The sequence below is a fragment of the Ambystoma mexicanum genome, chromosome 8, assembly GCF_040938575.1.
Source record: "Ambystoma mexicanum isolate Mex_15411 chromosome 8, UKY_AmexF1_1, whole genome shotgun sequence".
Lineage (NCBI taxonomy): Eukaryota > Metazoa > Chordata > Amphibia > Caudata > Ambystomatidae > Ambystoma > Ambystoma mexicanum.
In genome coordinates this window covers 1,446,051,362-1,446,066,363 of record NC_090929.1, presented here as the reverse complement: position 1 = coordinate 1,446,066,363, position 15,002 = coordinate 1,446,051,362, and the positions used below count along the sequence as shown (strand labels likewise).

Sequence of the window (15,002 nt, the reverse complement as noted above, 5' to 3'; positions counted from 1 at the left end):
CTTCAAGGGGGAACTAGGGGATAAACTGGAGGAGTACATTATGATTAGCCAAGGTAGCAGAGACCATTGGAGCACGATGTGGGAAGCCCTGTAGGTAGTAATACGTGGGGAGGTCATTGCGGGAGGCATCAGGAGGATGCTGAAGGGGGAGCTAGAGAAACAGGTAGAAGGTATACAACAGTTGGAAACTAACCTGGGCACCAGGGTCGAGGAAATGAAACTAGCAGAGGCCAGAACCGCTTGTCAAGAGGCATGGGGGAAGACTGTCCAAGTTTGATTATGTAACACGCACCACCAGAACACACAAAGAGGGGGACAAACCCAGCAGACTACTGCCATGGTTATGCAGGCGGGAACACCCTCGACATCCAACGACAACGCTCAAAGGAGAAAATGGGGAATTATGTAAGACACAGAAATCAATTAATGACACTTTTGCAGCCTTCTACACTAAATGATATGCCCACGACACCCTGGTACCATTGGCAGACATAAGAGACACGTTAGATGAAATTGGACTACCCAAACTGGGCGAGTCACAACGAGAGGCCCTAGATGAGGCAATCACTCCCGAGGATGTGACAGACGCAATACGATCACAGTCCACTTGCAAAACCCCAGGTAGCAACGGACTCCCTCCTGAGTTTTACAAGGCATATGAATCAACGCTAACACCGGTACTCCACAAAGTGTTCCGGGAGGCATATGAGTTTGGAAAACTACCGAAAAGCATGAGAGAAACACTGATAGTCCCGATACCCAAACCAAATAAACCAATGGATGATTGTGAATCATACCGACCTTTAGCCATGCTAAATTATGACGTTAAAATATTAAGCACTATAATAGCCAAACGCTTGTCCATAGTGATAAAGAGCCTGTTACACAAGGACCAAAGTGGCTTTGTGCCAGGACGCAACACAACCGCTAACTTACGCAGATTGCAACATGTTATGGCACAGACACAACAGGATGGGGAACACCTAGCAGTGATGTCACTCGACGTCATGAAGGCATTCGACTATATATTGGGAATGGTTGGTAATGGTCCTAGGGAATTCGGGTTTGGGGGGGCTTTGTGCGGTGGGTACAGGTACTATACAATGACCCGAAGGAAAGAGTAAAGACAGGGAAGATGGTGTCAGGGGCCTGGGACCTACAATGAGGTACCAGACAGGGATGCCCACTATCACCCATGCTCTACATCCTGGGACTGGAACCCATTGCGATTTACATCATAAAGCAATTTTTTGACGCCGGGATAAAAATAGGTGGGGAATACCACATAAAATCACTATGCAGACGACGTACTACTCTACTTGAGGGACCCAAAACAAAATGCATTCACAATTCTAGAAGTATTAGACAATTTTGCACGCTACTCTGGAATGCACTTCAGTAGACATAAATCATGCATGTTTCCACTTGCAGGCCTGAGTGGGATAGGAATTGAGGAATTACCAGAGGTTGGACTACAATGGCAGCAAGACACATTCAGATACCTCAGGGTTAAAATTAGGCATACACCAACACTCACGCACAAACGCAACACAGTGGCTGTGATACATAGTTTGCGCAACTCAATGAAGTTCTGGTCCAAACTACCACGGTCAATGATGGGGAGAGCATCGATAGCTAAAATGATCATATTACTGAGGTCCCTATACTATTTTCAAAACGTTTGCTATTACATTAAGCCATCTTTCTTTCGCACTTTGGAAGCATTGGTTAGAGAATTTCTCTGGGGGAAGACACGCCACAAACTACCACTGACCACACTAACACTATCCTAAAAGGAAGGGGGTATACAACTCCCGGGCTTTGAAATATACTACCTAGTGGCACAAATGAGCCATGTAACTACATGGCTATCAGATGAGGTTACTGTGGAAACGAGACTGTTGCCGAGATCTGGTTGCACCAATGCATTTGAAAGAAATGTTATGAATCTGAACATCGATGGCCCATTTCCTTGTCGTTTATCGGTGTAGACACACATTACAGCGTTCCTGCATCGAATCGGTTACTGCCACACTACGTGGTCGTTAACGCCTAGACATGTAGATACTCTACAGGGACTTATTTTCTGGCAATCAGAGACTGATGCTGCAACTAAACAGTCCTGTAACGCAATATTCTTACCTGAGTGAGATACGGTTGAATGTTACATTCCTATCTACACCTTACCAACCCCAAGATTGTTTGACCAAAACATTTTTGGGGGATTAAACTCCATCGATAAACAACAAGGATCTGGCCCATCGATGTTCAGATTAATTAATGCATGATATAAAGGTCATAAGCTACACGACAGCCGACCACAACCCCAATTCTTAAGGTTGGGAGCCTCCTATGAGCGCCAATAAAGGTTGCACAGTCAGTCCTTTTTGTCTTCACATTGGATACGACTATTTGGGATTACCGTTGACCCTAGCAAATCTCCTGATGAATGTTCTCTGATTGATTCTAAGAACAGAAACATGTTCAGACACCTTCCTGGATATGGACAGGGAGCAAAGTTGTTTAATATTATCAGACAATAAGAAGAAATTGATACAGTGTCTGACTTTTGTGAACTGTATCCACAAATGTTTAGTGAACATACCATTGATTGTTAACCACGGTTTCCTATGTTTTATGTGATGTTTTAAATGTATTCTTTTGTGACTTGTTTTGTTGATTTAATGCTTATTTTAACCAGTATAAATATAGATTAAACTTGTGAATTGTTTGACTTTAATAGGTTCTAGATTTTTATCTGACCCATCTGTGTAGTGCGCCTGTGTGTTTTACAGCTGTGTAATACTTATATATTGGTTCTTACTCCCTCCCGGGTGTAGACGGAGTAGAGCCCACTTCCACTTATTAGTGGGAGGGCACCTACCGGGATTCCTCTTGAACTGTTTCTCCAAAGAAGTAAATTAAGACAGTTATTGTTTATTGTTGAAGTTGTAGTATAATGACAAGAAATGGTATTTGTAACGATAAACACGAAAGAATAACCTGAGATGCACAATTTATAAATGGCAATAAAAAATGTTAAAAATTAAAAATAATAGCTATTAGAAGCGGTATAGAGTTTCTCTTTATTCATTATCAAGGTTTTTTTTCTCCAATTCCTTTCAGCTGCTCTCTTGGTGCTACGTAGGTTTTTTAGGTTAGTAGTGTACCACGTGCTAAGGTGGGCCATCCGTTTGGATTTGTGCATTCACAATGGAGCCACTTTGTCTACCGCCCGTGAGAAGGTCTGGTTATACAACTACCATCGCTGCAGGGTCTAAGTTTGTCAAAGTTAGACTGGCTAGTGATAGGGGGAGGTAGTGGTAATAATCCTTCCGCTGTAATATTATGTTTGTTTCTAGTGACGGCAGGCGGTGCCGTACTATGGCCACCGTCTGGGATGGGGTTGTCCTGAATAGTGAAGGATATCACATGGTGGTCAGACAAGGCGCAAGGGGTATTAGAGAGAATCTTTATGTTGCAGTTTAGATCTGCTATCCAATCAAGTGTTCTACCCTTATTATAGGTAGGGTTAGTAATATGGTTCAGAAGGCCTTGTTCGGTTATCGTGTTGCTAATGCTGTGGCATTGTCATCTTTGGGGTCATTAAGACCTAGATTAAGGTCTTCCAGTAAGATAATTTTTGAACCTGGTTTGGCATTACTAGAGAGATGTTGTGGGATATTTTCATCAAGAGATGAAGCTGGACCAGGGGGTCTGTATATGAGGTGTATAGTCAAGGTGCAGGAGGCGGTGAGGGGTAGTTTCATAGAGAGGAGTTCCCCCGAGTTGGTTAGGGATTTCTCTTAAGTCAAATTGTTCATTTTGCAACAAGTGCTACTCCACCACCCCTAGAATTTTCTCTATCTGTTCTGAGGATGGTATGGTCCTCCGGAATGGCCAATGAGAGGGACAGCAGCCAGGTTTCCGACATAGCTAAGAAATCCAGTTTGTTGGTCAGGATGAGGTCAGCAATGTTAAGCGCATGAGCTATGTGAGACCTAGAGTTGATGAGTGCGCCCTTGATGAAAGGACCTGAGAGTTAGGTGTGTCAGTGTCACCGAGAACAGAGGCAGGTGCATGAGATGGAGTGAAAATATGTTGTATCTCGTTGTGCCGGGATCCTAAACAGTTGAATAGTCGCTGAGCAGGTGTTGATGTCTTGGGCGGAAGGAAACCTACGAGGCAGTAGTTGAGAAGATTAGTCGGGAGACTTGACGACCATAGGCCGTGGGAACAAGTTAGCAATGTAAAACTCTTGTGAGCTCCGCATAGGCGACCATCTAGGTAGGCGAAAGAACAATCTGAGGGACCTCGAAGAGTGAGGGATTTTGGGTACACTACTCGTCACGTTACGTTACGTTAGGGTTAGTGTTAAAGTCACACCCATGTCAACGTCCCCTTTCGATCTTTGAAAGAAAGATGCAATACTCCACAATTTCCACTAGATGTCAAACTATATGCACAGCATGTGATTCTAAGCAGATTCACAAGCATCAGAAATGTGTTTATTTAGAGAGATCTTCTACATTCCTCAGCGAAGTAGATTCTAACCTGAATTGCCAGATGATTACCCCAAAGATAGGCTGCTGCTTCTGAGAAGCAGGTTTCGTTCTACTGGCTAGTCTTTCACTATTTTGTCCTTGCTCCTGCATTTTTCTTTGTCTGCTGGAATCCCATCCTGGGATTTTCCATCCTCCAGGTCCCTCCTTGCTGGCGGGATTGGCTGCCCCATGATGGGACAGTTGTTCGGTTGTTGCTATGCTTCCTTTCTTTTAAATCCTCCTAGAACATACGCTTTAAGGTAGGGAGCCTTGTCTCACCCGCCTAGAAAAGTGGTGGGTCAGCACTACTCCACCATAGCTCTGTCTTGGATCGTCCTGGGTCAACTCCATCTATTGTTCTAGTCATGGTACCATTCCTTGTTGCTGGCTGTCCCATCATGCCCCTCAAGAATCATGGATACCAGTGTTCTCGTTTCTTCATCTTCCTGGCACTGTCTCCATTGCTGCTGGGGGGTTGGCATCCTGTAAATGACCATTCGTCTTTTCATCAATCTGGGTCTTCAATCGTTTAGGGCTTAAGTCTAAGAGTCCTGTCCTGTAAAAAAGAAGCCTTGTACTTACAACACTCTGTGGTCGGTTCTGAAACAAACCTTCTGTAAATGGTCCAAGTACATGTCCCAGTGCCCTGGAGTCCCAAATATACTCATCAGAACTGCGTTCAGGGGTTCCCTATTCTTGCAAAATGAATATGAAGGGTACTTACCAGACCCAACATTTTTGATGGGTCCCCCTTGAGTCTCTCAAACACTGGATTTGTAGAGTTTACCTGTGAATTTTTAGAGAATTTACTGTCAACCACGGGACATATCCCGCCTTTTGATGGTCCTTTGGGTATTATTTAAATTGCTGAGCCTCTTTCACCCTCGAGGTACTCACTGAGTATATAGTATACCTGCGCCCTTCTTGTTTCACTGTGCACTAGTCTGTGGGGAATGCAGAGGTTTTTCTTGCCTTCTACTGTATTTAGAAAATCAAAAATGTACATAAAAGTACAGACGATTCAACATACTACTTAAAATGTAGGTTTTAAAAACAGATCAAAACTACGGTTCCTCAAAAAACATTAAAGTTTATGATCATCTTTCTGGATGAAAAGTAAGCAGTAAGCAAACGTGCAACAGTAGGACAAATCAACGCATATCCCAACAGCAGCATGCAGAACACACCTGTGCAACCCTTATAGTACTATACTACATTTCACAAGGACCAGAAACAAACCTCTTTGGATCCCAATGCCCTTCCTAGGCACAGACAACCCATATGGCTTCATCCATTTCCTTTTACACAAAAGGGAGATGATTTAGTAGTAAACCTTGTTGGATTACTAACACAGGAGTAACCGCTAGAACCTCCTTTGAGTAAAGTCTGCTACCAACCAAAGCGAGTAACAACAAACTGTGCAAGACGCCTCACACGGAGCAGTGTCTTTAGGATGCCCCAATCACGAGTCAGGCCAATCCAGGAAAAGGAGACAATGAATCAGTCTGGAAACAGCGTGAAGTACAGGGCCTCTCACCAGCTGTGCAGTCAAGGGTTTTCCCACTATCAGCCCCCTCTGTGCTACAGTTGCATACGTAAGTCTATTAACAAAATGAGGTAAGGTCAACCAATGTTACACCCAGAAATCTCTCACTTTGCCAGGGGACCTGCTTGGTGTACAGCAAATTAGCATCCCTCCATACGGCCAAGTCACTTGCGCCCTCTGTGAGCTATCGCTTTCCCTGCTACATTTTGGCTCCGTGTCTCTAGCCTCACGGTCTGCACCTTGACAGGCCTCCAGAATCCTTAGTATTCAGAACAGTCTGCATTCATCCATACACCCTTTAGTAATATAAATTGTGGAATGAGAGACAGTAGGGAGGAAAAGAATAAAGACTAAAATCATTAGTGGCGAGCTGGGCGATATATCCCCAAAACAGTGGCTTATATTAGGGCATTGCCGGTCCTTTCAGGGTTCCCTAGATAAGCCTTTGCACCATTTAAAGTAACCCCATATCCAGTTTACTGTTTTTGGTTGAAACCCCTCTGCCCTAAAGGCGTTCATACTACCAACCCTGAAAGTTAATAAAGCTTGCAGGAGAACGTGTTTCAGACTCGTGTTCTGTTGATCCAACATCACAGAAGATAGCATTGCTTCTAATGACATATTGTGTTAAGCTTAAAGAAATAAGCCAACACTGGTTAGATAAAGCAGTCTGCATGAATATTAATTTGGTTTTGTAAAAAGCTGGACAGAATGGGTTGGGCACACAAGCACTCTAAAGGAATGCCATCTCTTTATCGGGTTTGAAAGGTTATGAACTTCACTAGCAAAACTCACAATAAGCAATATAGTTTTATTAGAAATGTTAATGTAGGCGAGTAAGACGAGGAAGCCACTACATGCATCATTATCATTCTCATTCTGTGGGAGAAGCCTTCAGTAATGTTCCCTTTCATTAAATGCTGAAAAATAAATGAAACCTACTCTCTCAATGACACACATGCCATGCACCCAATTGCAACCATTAACTCAGATGGTGAACATTTTCAAGAGTGGGCGTCTCCTCACCTGGCGGTGCCACCATCCGTTGCCACTTCTGGAATAAGCATGTTTTCAGGCAGTCGCGGGGGCTTAAACTGTAGGTCTTATGCCGGGACATGAGCTCCTGCATGGGTTCTAGGATTACACACAGCTGCACAGGGATAAATGGTGGGGAAAAGAAAGGTGAATGGAAAGAATGATTTCGTCAGGAATGGCAACTTCGAAAAACATGGCTTACGACCACTAGAGGGGCCAGAACGACTTTTCAGCAAACTCAGTAACGGAATTACATCAGCGATACACTTAATAGCATGCAATATAACACATATAGGCAAATATTACTTACCCAGTAATAGTTTTTCTGTGGCTTGTAACTGGTTAGAACCACACGCTATGCATAATCTGACATCTAATGATTGACTCGTAGTATTGCATTGTTTTTTAATTCAAAAACAGGGCATCGAAAGGGGCATTCCCGTCACACTATCATGATCTCAGGTGTACAGGTAGACACAATCTTTCATGCATCGGCGTCCCCAGATTGTTTATTTTCTGCCCCGAACATTATTGTTGTGCATTTAGCTGATCATGGAGCTGATATTTTGTGCTGTCCTGTTGCACCCGTGCTGGGAGGTTAGGTGGGTGCATGTGATTCTTAGCAGATACATGCCAGAGAAAGATAATATTTATATTCTGGGGTTTGCAAACCTACTTCGATTCACATGGCACGCATAGATTAACAAGCAGTAACTGAAGAAGGCAATAGGCTAGCAGCAGAAACAGTAGAGAATACATGTTTGAGAACCGCTAGCAGTACTTGCGCATCTGCACTTGATTGCGTATTGGCATCCTCCTGATGTTCATGGACGCAGTACGTGTCATCCTGAACGTCAAGTTGTTCCTCTTGCCTACGCTTCTTTTTTAGAGGTTGTCCCTGGAAGGAGACCATTTTTGACCTAGTTTCCTTGAAATCCATCATGGATCACTATTTTTGGTGTTGAGGTTCCAGCTTTGACTGTTTTGATGCTGGCACTGCTTTCCTCTTCACACTCCTCTGCGGAGTATGTTATATCTACCAGTCTTTTGCTGCATAGTCGCAGATAGCGTTTTTCCCCTCTGTGCAACCCAACTTAACGAGTTTGTTTTGTGGAAGTGAAAATATGTTTGGAAACCCCCTCCCTAGCATGTTTATGCTTTTGTGTGCTTTGTTTTTATCGGAGAGGAGGCCAACCATGCTTGACACCTGTGAAGTGTCCTTGCACTTATTTGTTTGTTTTATGTTTCTTTGTTTTATTTATTTGTATAGCGCTCCAGACCCATAGGTAGAAGGGGCGCTTAAGGAAGCAGTTACAAAGAGCGAGGTATACATTTACATTGTACAACAATTTACATAATTTACATGCATATTTTACCAGTCGGCACGTTCACAGATATTTATTCTTTGTTCAGTAGCAACTGTGAGCAACTCTATATTGCTCCCCACCGTTCAATGCCTTTGCCTCTACTTACAATTTGAATTCTACAGGAGACACAATTTGAACAGGATTTCTTCCACCTGGGCTTTGGGGATTAGACAGGGTTAACATGGGGAGGAGGAAAGAGTAACAGAGTAACATCCATTTTCTAAGAAGTTTAAAAGAGTAAATATTGCCCCTCCCCCCACTGTAGCCTTGATGCTGATGCTTCTAATCTGTGATTGTCTGCTGATTGGCGCATCGAACAACACTGAAAAGTTCTCCTCCATCACAAAGATGCTGCCAACCGATGGCAGGAAAGAAAATAATCGCAGGGCGTCGCTGTGTGAAGGATTGCAAGTTCCTGTACACGAAGGATAGGGATAGTTTAAGAGGAATGCCCCCCATGAACGCCCTGTTTTCAAAGTGGAAAAACGATATAATACTCAGAGCCAATAACGTGATTATGGGCTATGTATATCGCATGTCGATCTAAGCAGATTCACAAACTCAGATAATATATTTACACGTACAAAGTGAAAACAATAAAAGACTGATGTGACGGCATCAAAACTATCAGACCAATGAAGAGAACAACAGCATTCAGCATGGAGTGAAACGTGCATATTGATTCTAGTCATGCAATGTACAATCACACTGTCAATATACAACCAGACTCTTAATCCTATTATCTAGTGTTTTTATATGTTATGTTATGTTACTTTGCATTTATATAGCGCCTTATATACCATTGGTATAGTCTCAAGGCGCTGGTAGGTTGAACGCCCTCGGGAACCGAAGTTCAAGTCAGTAGAGAGAGTATAGAGATTCAAAGGTGCGTGTGAGCACCGTATATGTGTGTAGCTGGTGTGCCATTCGTATTCGTGTCATAGCTGCTTCTTAGCTTTAGGTGTGGTGGTTGGGAGACCAGGAGTATGTGTTTGTTCTGGCGGGTTTATCCAGATCGATTCTGCTTGATTTGTGCGGTTGATTGGATTTTGGGTTTTCACCGTTTTTTGGAGTCTGACAAACTCCAAAGGCATCTGCTTTTTGTATGGTGACACACAGCACCTTCAGTGCAGTGTCACTGAGAAATCCTTTCGAGTTTCTCTTAAATTGTACATACCTTTTCTTTGGTTAACTACAGTTCCCAAGAATAGTAAAGTGAAATTGACTTTACTTACCTTTTCTCTTTGTAGGTCCAGCACACACCATCTTATTTGGAGTGCTGAAGAATTACTTAGTAGCGCCTTATCCTACTTTCCCATGTAACATGTTTTGTTACCCTCACTACTTTAAATGGCTGGTGGCAGTGGTTTCATTGTTCCAACCATTGTGCTTTTCTACTACAGGCTGAACCCTCAGCTGCAGTCCAGAACCCATTTTATTTTATTTATTTATTTTTGGGATTTGTATAGCGCACTACAACCATTGCGCAACGAGGCGCTGAAAATGGTCCCCGTCTTCTTTTTTTTTGCCATTTTCTGTTGGTGAGGTCTTTCTTGGCTTTTACTCTGTGCGTTGAGATAGGTTTGAGCCCTTTGTTTGCTCTCCCTTTGGCGGGCTTCAGCCCTGAAGTCCGCTCTTGGTTCCAGTGCCTCTGGATGGACAGGATGTGAGGAAGGGTCCCAAAACTCCCCTGTCCTTTGTCTCTAGGAATGCCTGAATGAAACTAGACCTGATTGGCTGGCTGTCCTGAAAGGACACGTCTGAAAGGATAGCCACCCTGCTGTGTGATTGATAGCCTAAACTGTGCATGAATGGGAGAAACCTGCTTAAAAGGCAAGGGTTTGGGACTACATGCAGAGTTGACCACTGGAAGAAACATCCGACGAAGAAACTGAGAAGAGAAGCTGCTCCAACCTCCTGGACCTTGAATTGCCCGGTGAAGCCCTGCTGCTGTGCTGACCTCCTTTTTCACCTCGACAGAGAAGCTCCGGACGGAATGACTTTGGGTGGGACAAAGACTGATATGCAAATGGGTATTTCTCCTCTGCGAAAGGTAAAGTGAGCCAAAAACATGGTTGTAGACACTCCGAGGGGGCACCTTCACATGGAACATGTTATTTGGCCGTGTTCGTTCTCGGTAGAGGGGCTCCCAGACCTTTTTGTGCACAATCATTTATTGTTAGGGTATTTTGATGGAACATATCTACAGTGTAAGATCTCTTGTGGTTAGGCTGCAGAGGGCAGAACCACAGTGGACTTCAACTCTGATGGTTTCATGTTCTGACAGCTAGACTGACAGTGTTCTTTGAAGCAGTGTAAGGGCTTTGTGTTTAAAGGTTTGTTTTATTTTACAAAATGGGTGTTTACTCGTTTATTCTGCTGCCCTTTTTTCAATTCATGTATTTCTTGTGTTAACAATACATTATACTTTGAAAACAAACCCAATACACTGAAGCCTACACACATAGATGACTTCGCACCAATGTAAAGAGGAGTCACACTCATGGTTCCTATTAAAGCCCCAATCCACTGCAACTGAATTTGTTGTGTATTAAGTTTTCAGGGAACGGGTCCCACAAAGCTCTGCACAATAAACGTGGCAAATTGGGGTTTAAAGTTCACTCTATAACAAGAACATTGCACCGTAATGTTTACTTTGCAGATTCTCACCACTTCAGTGTGTACAAGACGAATGTGCATAGCATTAAGGACACATTTCACTACATGATCAATCCTTGCATGCAATCTGTCCTATGTACAACCCCCATACAAAGTCGATAACCAACGGAATTCTCTTGAAACAGACCATTGGTGCCTACGTGCAATAAATGAGCAAAAGAAACTCTGCTAGGCAGGCACTGTGGCCAAGTGTGATACACTTACCCGGAGGTAGTTGAGCGTGGAATTTGAAAGACCGCATCTCGTGATGTTCTTTGACAACTGGTCGAGCATCTGGGGATCCTGGGCCTGCAAAGGAGCAATGGACAAGCACCACATCTTGACTAGTGTAAAATCCATGCACCATAATCCAATGAAACATCCATTATCCAAGCATAGCGCTGCCTTACTGTTGCGGTAACACACCGCACAATGCTACCTTACACCAGTTATGTATTTGATTAATATACAACATTAAAATCGGTTTCATGCATTGGAAGATTAAATGTGTGCATCAAAAATAAACTTCTGTGCAGTTCTTGCTTATTAGTGCATTTTCCATTAGTTGCCTTTTGTACCAACCACCTACTCATTTTCTCTTCACCCCAGCCAGAACCCTTCACTTCCAGTTGTACTGCAAACATTAGCCAGCTCCCCAAACCCAACATTAATGTACACCAATGTCAAAACATCATTTAGCCTAGCTTGGATAGATTGGCGATCTTATGGGAGGAGGGGACAACAGAAGTTTCTTGGAAGTGCATTAATGACAGTGATGGGAGTGGGGTAAATAGGAGTCAGAAGATGGATGATAATTAGTGAGACAAATGTAGGTTAGAAAAGGCATGAAATAAAGAGCAATTAACAAATAGGAAGAGAGAGCGAGAGAGAGAGACTACCTCAAGAGCACTCACATGCATGGCAAGAATGCTCCGTGGGATGAGCTCGCGATGTTGCCGAATGCTGAAATGCCACGTCTTTATCCTCATCATATCATCAAACATAAACTCCAGATATAAGCGCCCTTCCACGCACACCTGCAAAAGAAGAGCCCGGCATGAATAAAATATAGGAAGATAAATGACTTCTGGAGTGTGTAAGGAAGGCATGGTATCAAAGTAAGACAAACACAAGTAACCACAGTTCAAGGGTGTTTATCACACCCTTGATGAAGTTCAATAAACTCCTATCTAAACCTAAATCTAAGATTGGAGCAAGCTATGACAATCAAATAATAATGCAGTCCTAATGGAGTCTTGTCAAAATAAAAGGGCCTATACTAAAAAACGTATTGCCCATCCTTACCGCTATAATAGTGCAGGGTAATGTTCATTAAAAAAAGAAAGAAGTGCTCACAAAATGATAAGTCAGGATGTTCAGGCCGTGGGCCTTCCTTCCTCACGTTTTCATCACGGACAAGGTGGTACGCTCGAGCATAGCACACTTGGGCATGAGGACACAATTACAAGCATCAGGGCCCTTTATGTGAAACCAGTTAAGCTATCAAAATTCTCTTGATCCAGAGGCCCTGATGTATCAAACAAACGAAAAAGTTCCTTTCCAAGTATTCAAGTAGAGCGATTCACTCTTCACCCTGGATCCCCCTCAGCCAAGCTCAGATCCATTTTCAACCACAATCTTTAGTTTGGATCCCCCTCGTCTGGGCTGAGATCCTCTTCTCCAATGCTTATAGAATATCTTTTCTCGGGGTGACTTGCGGTTCTCCCCAGATCCCCTTCAGCTGGGCACAGATCCCTTTTACACAATTAGTCTCCCTCAGCCGGGCTCAGACCAATTACATTTCGTATCAGCTATGTAGGACTTTCGAATGTCCACAGGGTTTGGCTTGACCCATTGCAGGACCACTTCGATTTCACAGTTCACAATTTTACACTCAGTTGGATGCCTAACAGAGACCTTCAAATGAGCACCCACGTGGCGCCGGACCACTCTGTATATGGCATGTACCTTGGTTTCAAAAGTTCAGTCACTCCTTGGATATTCAATTATATTCGGTTTGCTCATCACATATGCCTTACAGTCTGTTCTTTGCAGATTTCTTCCTACAATATTGCTGCTTGCAACCTTGTTTCTAACACAGACCGGTCTGCTATTAGTATCCCCGACTCACTGGCTGTGCTGACTTTACTGGAGAGGCTTTGTTGTAAGAGCCAAGGACAGTCCCACGGCGCCATTCGCCACTCCCCGCCTCGGCTATTGATGAAGGAGAACCGCACCTTTCGTCAGCTTTAATTCCTGGACTTACATTTCTTATTCGCGAGGGCTCGTGAAAGTAGCAGTTTTCTTCCTCTGAAAAGGCTAAGGGCAATTCACTCTTTGCAACCCTTTCTAGTCATGCCATCTTTCTCCTCGTGTTAAACTGCCATCTCGGGACTGCTGCTTCCTTGTGTGTTTTGCCTTGCTCAGAATGTGCCGCGTGCTCCGCCTTTTATCCTTTTGGGAAAGTGTGCTGGAAGACAGGTGTGTGTGTATTTATCAGTAATTGCCTGACCTTTGTGTTGGGACATGTCAGTGTTGGGTAAGATTTTCATAGTAATGATAAATCTTCCTGACCTGTATCAATCGCCTTATTGGTGCATTATCTTTCCTTATACCTCAGTGAGTGGGAACCTTTTTCCACACTCATCGAGTCTTTTACTCTTTTTATGGGTGTCATTTTTTAGACTCTTCATAGTACCTTTTTAAGTGTATCCTCTTTGACAACTTTTGGCACATACTGTTTTGTTGCTGGGTTGCCCTTTGGGCTCAACTTTTAACTTTCTGTAGCTACCCTTATGAGAACTACAAGAGTAGAAAGGATCTGTGGTTCCCTTTTAGATTTTATTAGGTGAAACCAGCACACCCCACCTTATGCGGAGTGCTGGGAAGATTCAATCTATTCCCTTTTCACACTGAAACTAACAATTCTGTTACAGGGACAAGCTTACATTTAATGGCTGATGGCAGTGATACCTTTTACTAATTCGGTGCACCTTTACTGTGGGTTGTTTGCACAGCTGCGGTAAAGGCACCCGAGGGTGCTCATTTTACCAAAATGGCCCATCTTTTTTCACCATTTTAGTGTTTCTTGTCCTTCCTTCTTCCGTCTACTGACATCCAGGATGGGAAACTCCTTTGTGTGGTTTTTATCTTTGCCAGGAGTCCCTTGGACTCCCCGCCCAGGCTCCAGTCAGTCTGTGAAAGCAGGAAGCGAGGGGGGAGTCCAAACCTCCACAGCCCTTTGTCTTCCTCCTTGGCTGAATGGGGACAAATCCCAGTGGGGTGCTGGCTGTCCCGATTGGACAACCAGACCACCCTTGTTGGAAAACGCAGGGAGAGAATGCAGAAGTTGTGCTGTAGTTCTTTTTAAATACTCCAAACCTGGAAGCTGAAGTCAAGTCGAACACTGGAACCAAAACCGAAGAGGATGAAGGAAAAGCGGCTGAGACAATGTCCATCGACCAGAGAGCCTGCTGTGGAACCCGAGCCTGCTGTAGCCCTTCCTTCAAATCGACCTGGGGACTCCGGAAACGATGGTCCTGACCCAGAGCCTGGTGTGACCCACTAGACTCAGGAAGACCCGCATTCTGAGCCATCCACGTCATGCTGCGACCTTGCGGGGCTGCAATACCCCAATACCCTGGGACCTTGAGCCATCTAGCGGTGCACAGTCTTCCGTATTTCGAATCTCGCTGAAGCTTTATGGGCATCCTGCTGGAACTCCAGAGACACAATTCAAGTCTGAATAGTCTCCTCAACAGAGACCAGGACCTTTGCAACAACGACAATCCGACCAGTGACATTCGTTCTTGATCGGTACGGTTTGATAGGCACTGACACCACAAAGAGCCG

At 43.9% G+C, this 15,002-nt stretch overlaps 1 protein-coding gene across 11 annotated transcripts in view; it reads right to left on the bottom strand.

The window, feature by feature from the left end:
- LDB1 (LIM domain binding 1) overlaps positions 1-15,002 on the bottom strand; it is a 590,338-nt gene that overhangs the window by 25,174 nt on the left and 550,162 nt on the right. For 7 of the 11 annotated variants that reach the window (XM_069611602.1, XM_069611606.1, XM_069611601.1 and 4 more), the window contains 3 exons: positions 12,050-12,187; positions 11,376-11,459; positions 7,117-7,240 (listed from right to left, as the gene is read on the bottom strand). In XM_069611602.1, coding sequence (XP_069467703.1) covers positions 7,117-7,240; positions 11,376-11,459; positions 12,050-12,187 — 346 coding nt within the window. The remainder of the gene's footprint in view (positions 1-7,116; positions 7,241-11,375; positions 11,460-12,049; positions 12,188-15,002) is intronic. The other 4 variants (XM_069611603.1, XM_069611607.1, XM_069611605.1 and 1 more) reach the window with 1 other exon arrangement.